At 26.2% G+C, this 7,807-nt stretch overlaps 2 protein-coding genes across 5 annotated transcripts; one reads left to right on the plus strand and one right to left on the minus strand.

The window, feature by feature from the left end:
* Positions 1-464: 464 nt before the first annotated feature.
* On the minus strand, positions 465-2,301 carry LOC123270404. 3 transcript variants are annotated; one of them, XM_044736440.1, is made up of 4 exons: positions 2,020-2,301; positions 1,505-1,673; positions 1,209-1,418; positions 465-975 (listed from the first exon to the last, which is right to left on the minus strand). In XM_044736440.1, exons 2-4 carry the CDS (start codon positions 1,625-1,627, stop codon positions 958-960), a joined length of 351 nt encoding a protein of 116 aa, XP_044592375.1. In that variant the 5' UTR covers positions 1,628-1,673; positions 2,020-2,301; the 3' UTR covers positions 465-957. The 3 variants fall into 3 exon arrangements, with proteins under 3 accessions (XP_044592375.1, XP_044592376.1, XP_044592377.1); XM_044736441.1 differs by lacking the exon at positions 2,020-2,301 and having other exon boundaries at positions 1,505-1,693; XM_044736442.1 differs by lacking the exons at positions 1,505-1,673; positions 2,020-2,301 and having other exon boundaries at positions 465-708; positions 796-975; positions 1,209-1,466.
* A 677-nt stretch (positions 2,302-2,978) lies between these two features.
* On the plus strand, positions 2,979-7,365 carry LOC123270402. Of its 2 annotated transcripts, none has more exons than XM_044736435.1 (6): positions 2,979-3,339; positions 3,463-3,625; positions 3,785-3,977; positions 4,095-4,292; positions 4,416-4,574; positions 7,201-7,365. In XM_044736435.1, exons 1-6 carry the CDS (start codon positions 3,254-3,256, stop codon positions 7,272-7,274), a joined length of 873 nt encoding a protein of 290 aa, XP_044592370.1. In that variant the 5' UTR covers positions 2,979-3,253; the 3' UTR covers positions 7,275-7,365. The 2 variants fall into 2 exon arrangements, with proteins under 2 accessions (XP_044592370.1, XP_044592371.1); XM_044736436.1 differs by having other exon boundaries at positions 2,980-3,339; positions 3,785-3,968; positions 7,201-7,363.
* Positions 7,366-7,807: the final 442 nt, after the last annotated feature.

Consider the following 7,807-nt stretch of genomic DNA (forward strand, 5'->3'; position numbering starts at 1 on the left):
TAATAATAATAATAATAATAATAATAATAATAATAATAGTAATTCAATGTTTATTTTTCCACAGACTTACGTCAGATTAATTAAATGAATAATGAATATATAAATATTTATTAATAGAATTCTTGACTAATAACAATAATATAAGCAATACCAGCAACACATGATAATAATAATAATAATAATAGTAATTCAATATTCATTTTATAAATAACTTACGTCAGAAAATATCTATAAAATAATAGTAATAATAACAAAAGATGTTACTATTGTTGTAACTAAAATTTAAAAAATCACCAGTTGTCAAAGATACATTTATTTAAATAATTTTTATTACATTAAAGTTCTTGTTTTTTAACTAAACAACCATAATAATAAAATTGTAACATCTTATATGATAATTTCATATTTAATTGAAATTAAATATTAAATAAACAAAAAAAAAATAAATAAGATCAATTATTAAGAAGTAATAGTGAAAGTTTAACCACGTGGTGACAATTGAATATTTAAGGAAAAAAATATTAAAGGTAAGTATAAAAGACATAATCCTAAATAATTTTAAAATAAAAATCAACGATTTTTAACGCTATTAATGAGGATTAATAAGACCAATTTTCTCCAATTGGAAAGTTGGTAGAGCAGCTACTCCTGCTTCAAGAGTCACATCAGCTATATTTTTAACTGAAACAAATGAAGCTCGTCTTGGACCTGAAAAATAAAAAAAAGATTAATTACATTTTTAGTCAGTCGTAAACTCATTGTATCTAATTACTTAAATATATTAATACAATTTACCTTTTGGACGATATTCACCCATAATCCGTACATATACACCGACAACCAAAGTAGGATTATTTACAAAATTCTCAATAACAACCCTCAGTTTGTGTTTAATATCTACGATCACACCGCAAACATAGACATTGGCTCTGTTCCCTACATTTGCAAACGGCATCTTTATCCAACCTCAGACAACTGTAATAATAATATTAATACTAATCAATAAACCATCAATAAATCTTAATCTTTAGATATAAATATTGTACAATACATTCAACAAATAAACACTCTGAATGAATAAATGAATATTAATGTTAAGTACATTGAAATATTTTTATTATTATTTTTATTATAAATAATAAATAAGATTTATAAATAATAAATAAGATCATACGGCGAAAATGTTAAAAAATCAACGTAATATTTACTGAAAATTTTCCAGCGTGGGTAGGCACGTCCTTCAGTGGAATCGGCATACCGACAACATTCGCAGGGGATCCGATGTTGAAACTCCCGCGGTTTAGATTGATCTTTGTCTCCACCAACACAGTTAAACTGATGTCATTTATTTCTTTGTCATTAGACAAAACGTGCTCGTATTCTAAAGGAGTACTTCTGGCACTTACAATTTTTATGATCTATAACAACAAACATGTTAACAATAATGTAGATATTATTTAATTCTAAACGAACACCAAAATCATGCGACTTTTTAATGGCTTACCGCGTGCTGACGTATAAATGGGCGATAAAAATCTGCTTGATCTCCAAAAAAATATATACACACATCCGAATTATCATTATTACTTACAATAATTCTAATTATTGGCATCATTCCTTGAGTCATTTGACGAGCAACTTCTTTTACGTGTTTAATGTAACCTACCAAGTTGCTGAAAAATAAAATTTCCAATGAATGTACCATACATGTTCAGTAAATATATGAAAATGAAAATTAAAATCACCGACATTTAAAAATATTTATAATTCAATTTGTTAAAAAATGATTATTAAATATGTTAAAATAAAAATTTTCACATGGAGAAAATTTCAAAAATTATTTGTTGAATTTTTAAAAAACAGACATTCCTATTAATTAATTAATAAAGAAATAAAAAAAAATTGAGTGTCGGCTAACTTAATTTTTATTTAGTAATAATAGTAAATAAATAAATTGTCCACATAAAATATAAATGACCGCCGGATTAAAGTAATATTTTTTGTAAATTTAATACTTACACAGTATTGTCGTATATTACCCACTGACGAATCTATTCGTCGGATGTGAATGACATCGTCAGTAATTGTTGTTGTGGATTCATTTATCGTCCGAATAAATGATAAAACACATGAACGTTTCGAACCGACGCAAAATTATTTTACTGTCGGATATTTCTTGAGCGCAATATAACAGAATATAAAAGCGCGGTCTATTTGGTACGTACACCACGTGCTATTGAAGCCGGCCTCGGACAAAAAAGGCGGATTTTTAAAGTTGGGCTTTACTATAGGATTTTACGATCTACAGTATAATCAACATAAGGAACAGAGACAAATATCAAATTTTCTAAAGTAAAAAAAAACATGATATAACATAACTCAATGATTGTATGTAACTAAAATAATAATTACTTGAATAATTAATAATATGAAGTGTAAACAATAAATAGTTAAGTCAAGATTATTATTATTTATTTCAGCGAATGCATGTGAAATTTGAATCTACGCGCCCTTCGAAAATCAATGATAATAATAATAGTCGTTAAACAGATTTTTTTTAATATCAACAATATGTTTAAATTTAAATTAAAATGAAAATAACCATTTTTTTCTTATTTACGATAATAATGATAATATGAATAATATTTATATTGTTGTATTGATCCGTTTATTTTACAGTGTTTTATCCTATTATTATATTTATTATAAAACAAATAAATAAAAATTCTGTTCGGTGTTATAATTTCTATCAGGATTCAGGGCTCCCAACCATAGTTTTCAATACAGAAAGTTGGCTTCATTGATTAAATAGATGAACGATAGTAAGAAAGTTCTGGAATATATCATACGATTTCGTTTTATTAAAAACATCATTATTATAACATCAAATAATTTTTTAAATTTAATCATTGTTATTATTAAATAGAAAACTGACGATTTCCAAATATGAAATCTTAACTATTTGTTTTTATTATAATATTTAATTTTTAATCAAGCATATATTATTTTGATTGCGTACTTGACACTTTGGTGTTTCCGGTTGCAAGACGACACGTGAAACACCAAGGAAAAAGTTCTTTTCGCTGTGACTTCGACGCGCGACGGTCGTGCTTTACTTACACGCAAACAATACCGCATTTTGTGATTAATTTTTACCTCTTGGTTAACTGGAACGCGTAATATTATTTATATTAAATAAATTCAAGTAATTGCTTATTAATAAAAAAAAATTTTGTTAAACATAATTCCCAAAATGACCGACACGTCCAAAAAGGATATTGATTTTACTCCTTCGAGTAATGATGAAGTCGATTCGTTCACTCACGGTGATACTATGGTGTAAGTAATTTTCGATTAATTATTTTTTTTATCATCAGTATATCATTCTGACGATTAAATTACTAATTTATAATTAATCAGCTAATTTATTTCCAATTAACTAAATTTTTTTTTGCGTTACAGTCAATTCACAGGCTCGGTGGCATGGATCGACGGCATGAAATTGTTGAAAAGCAAGAAGAGGATCTTTCGCTTTGTTATGACGAATGGAACCGGTCGCAGAATCCGATTCTTGGTTTGGGATCCGTTAATTTCGGAATATCAGGCCAAACTTCATGAAAAATTGGTATAAACTTTTTATATTTAAACCTTTTTAAATTAAATTATCAATTCATGATATTTGATTTGGCTAAATTATTAAATTAAAATAGATAATTAATTGATAAAATTATCGTATATTAAATTAAATTACATCAAATAATTAATGCTTTCTATTTCTTTTTAGGTGGTCAAGTTCGAACGTTTGAAGTGTCAAAATGCTGATCCCAATTTCGCGCAAGCTGCTGAAGACGTTGCCCCAATTGAATTAACGATTACCGGAAGTACAACGAAGGACTATGACGACAGCACGTCTGTAGGACCACGTGTCTATGAGCCGATCAGCATTCCAAGAGTTTATGAAGAATTCGGTATTGTATGTAAGTTTCAAAAAATTTGTATTTATCGTAATTGTTGATATCTTTTCATTTTAAATCTTTGGATTTTATTTTCTATTGAAATTTATAATTTTTTTTTTTTTTTTTTTCTTTTCGAAGGCGTCCAAGGATTCATAAGAGACCTGTTTGAAGATATAACCTTTAATAACAACGTATACGGTGCCGGATCAATCACTGATGGTGAATATCGGGTAAAAGTCCAAGTGCGCTCATTCTCGAAAGCTCGTGATTCATTAAAAAAACATACACTTGGCGTACATGTTGAAGTGAAAGGACAAGTCAATAGAGATAAAACAAGTGAGTATCGTGAAAAAAAAAAATTTTTTTCCTACAACGGTTATTTTTTTGAAATAATTTAAAATTGCTGGTATGTTTTTTAATTAATTCTGATTAAATAGTCTTTTAAAATTTTTTTTTCAGGTGCATTTCCGTACGTGCAATGTAACTCGATGTCTGATGTAAAAATCGTCGATGACAAAATGATGAGTGCGGCTGATGTTAAAAAGGGATTCCGAACCCCGACTAATCCGTCTCCCAAAAGGATTCGCATTGAACCATCCACGATAGAGGAGATAAACGGTAAAACTACCGACCAAAAAAACATGGATACCCTTTAATGCTGCGTAATATGACGTTTAAACGCTTTGCGATAGCATACTCTATTTGCATCAATTAGATTGTTCTATGAAAGTTAATTATTGCGTTTTAAAGTATCTTCTTTTAATATTTTATCTTTAAGCGAGTTTTTAAAATCGCCTTTTTACTATTAATAACATTTAAGTTTTGTTTTTAATCGCAGATGAAGTACCTTAATTAAAATATCCTTTATTCACATATTCATATACCAGCATATATTCTTCTAAAACACGACACACTTTTTGTTGCTGATTTTCGTTATAATTTTTTTTTCAAAAGCATGATACATATACATAGATATGATAATTTTTTGTTGCATTTAACTTGAACGTATAAATTTTTTATTATTTTCTCTACCTAATTATGGTCAATCGAAAGTTTAAATTAAATAGACACTTTTACAATCTCAACTTCAATTATAATAGTTAAGGTATTTCATCGGATTTATTACTCGTTAATTAACGTACTCAATTATTCATAAATTAATATTTTTTTGAGTTGGATTTTCAATATTCACGATATTTAATTCTACTATTTTTTTATCCACGGATTTTCGTTTATTGCCGTTAATGTATTACATAACAATTGAAGTTGCTAGCTTTTTATATCGACTTTTAAAGTTGATAATCCGCAATTTTATTACATTTCGAAATGAACGTAACTTTTGGTTTTCGCGATCATTTTACACTAAATATCTTACAATTGTGCTTTAAAATATCGATTGTCACTTTATATTATTTTCTTGAGAAACCGAATGTGATTTAAATTTTATATCTTGATACTAATAATAATGAAGTAACTTGCCGTTGTTGAAATGACAAGTGCGAATGCCTAAGACTGCCTCCGTCATAATTCCATGTCTAACTTAAGTCAATTATTTATTGATAATAATTTTAAAGTATTATTAAACAACTATGGAATTATGATTTTAATCTTACATTTGCCATAATATAATAATATAATTATCCGATAGCTATTTTTAGATAAATCGATCTTGTCATTAAATTTATAAGTTAGTACTACATCCAGTCACAGTGATATTTAAATTAAGTTGTATACGATTGGAATAAATAAATAGATTAAGATTACAGTAAATAATATAAATATAAAAAATATATGCAATGTTATTCATAAGTATTAGTATGACCAATTGAATGTTGTAAACACAAAAGCAATCAAACATATGTGTTCGATGTTATGTTATAGAATGCCATTTTGAATGTAATTGTTATGTAAAACTTATTATTTAACTTGTGACATTAATAAAATAATGTTGAATGTGTGCTAAATTACATTGTTTATTTTTGTAGTTGATTTTTAATATTTAGAATCCAATCAATGTTCGACTTCACTTTATCAATTTGTTATCTTTTCAGAAATTGTTCCGTTATTTACATCTAAAATAGAAATTTGAATAACGCGCCAAGCAATAACTGTTGTATTCCTATGATTGCAGGGTTGGTTATTGACTGCAAGTAACATATTCTTTCAGATAATAATTGAAGACTGTGACGCTACAGCCACGGCTCTATGCTTGCTTTCGAATGCTCTAACAGCTGACATAAAAATCATCATAAATCGAGATTTATCAAACTAACAGAAATTTGCACTACTACTCTGTGTCGTCTTAATGATATTTATGGATTTTATCCATAATTGATGATTCATACGACGCGTTGTCATACATATGATTTTTTAATATAATATTGAGCAAAATAAATATATGTATAACCTAAGATTTTCAACACATGTGTCTGATGAAGTTCGTTATCCTCATCTATTTGTGAATTAATTCTTGTTGCAAATATAATACTGCAGTGCACAAACATTTAGACGATAGTCTCAATTCGCCTAGAATTACGTTTAGTTATTTGAACAATATATTCAGAAAATAATAATTTTATTCGTGCTATGTAAGTATACGTTCATTTCTTTTGGAGTTAAAAAACATTTTTTATTCAACTTATTAATAATATACCTTTTTTACAAAGAATTGTGATACATTTTTTATGAAGACATAATAACATCAAAATTTATGTTTCACAAATGTATAAATTCCAAAATCATGAATGTTTCATTTTCTAATTCTGTTAATATTTTACTTTATTATCGATTGACATCAAATATTGTTTGATAATAATTGGGTTAATCAACATTTTTATTGTGATTTTATTAATTTATTACATTAAATCTAAATAATATTTTTTCTATTTGCACTTACAGTTTTATGGATTTTTTTACAAATGAAGTTGAAAAAAAAAATTATTGTAATAATTTTTTCAATGAAATGAATTAAAAAATTTTTTATGTCGGTGAACTTTAATGTCATGAATATTATTTCAAATTACAAATTCTTATTTGATTAATGGGATCATGGAATAAATTCATCTGGCATATTATTATTATTATTATTTTTTTTTTTTGGAATAATAATAATGATAAAAAATCAATAGGTATATATATAAAATTTTGATGTCATTCTTTCGATAATTGTTCTTTACTTTTTTATTTGGTTGTGTATGTATTTTCATAATGTAACGTCCTAATCGTTTTGTCTTATTTCTTCCAGGTCCATCAAATTCCCGTCGGGTGATCAGAGAGGAGAAAGGGCATAGAATACGAAAAAAGAACGGATATTTATAATAAGGATTAATAAAAAAATAAATAAGATTACTAATTGAGATATTAAGTAATAGAATTTAGACGTAAGAATCATAGCAATTAGTAAAATCTGTAATAATCTAACTGTATCAACATTGCATACGATATATGATTAGTAAAATAAATAATTTTTTTTAAAAATAGAAAATTGAGTTAATTTTGTTATATATGATATAGGATTATATACAGAAACTAGAACGAGATACCTAAGAAACTACTATAACGTATTGCACAAATAAATACAATACTAATCAAAAATACATGAGACATTATTCAGACATACCAATAAATAAATACATAATAATTCTATAAAAACCTACCCAACAAACAAATTCACTGATAATTATAAAAATATAACATATATTTATGGTTTTAAATATAAAGAACAAGAAAGACATTGGAAATAAAATAAGAAATATGAATTAATGATAAGAAAATTTCTTCCGAGATCATAATTACTTTTTGTTTATTATCATTACTATTGATTATTATTATTATGTTATTAAATGTTATTA

The sequence above is a fragment of the Cotesia glomerata genome, linkage group LG8, assembly GCF_020080835.1.
Source record: "Cotesia glomerata isolate CgM1 linkage group LG8, MPM_Cglom_v2.3, whole genome shotgun sequence".
Taxonomy (NCBI): domain Eukaryota; kingdom Metazoa; phylum Arthropoda; class Insecta; order Hymenoptera; family Braconidae; genus Cotesia; species Cotesia glomerata.

Coding starts and splice junctions, on each gene's coding strand:
- LOC123270404 (XM_044736440.1), bottom strand. CDS start 1,627: ATGACTCAAGGAATGATGCCAATAATTAGAATTATTGTAAGTAATAAT. Junction 1,419..1,504: donor CATTTATACGTCAGCACGCG/GTAAGCCATTAA, acceptor TTGTTGTTATAG/ATCATAAAAATTGTAAGTGC.
- LOC123270402 (XM_044736435.1), top strand. CDS start 3,254: ATGACCGACACGTCCAAAAAGGATATTGATTTTACTCCTTCGAGTAAT. Junction 3,340..3,462: donor ACTCACGGTGATACTATGGT/GTAAGTAATTTT, acceptor TTTGCGTTACAG/TCAATTCACAGGCTCGGTGG. Junction 4,293..4,415: donor AGTCAATAGAGATAAAACAA/GTGAGTATCGTG, acceptor TTTTTTTTTCAG/GTGCATTTCCGTACGTGCAA.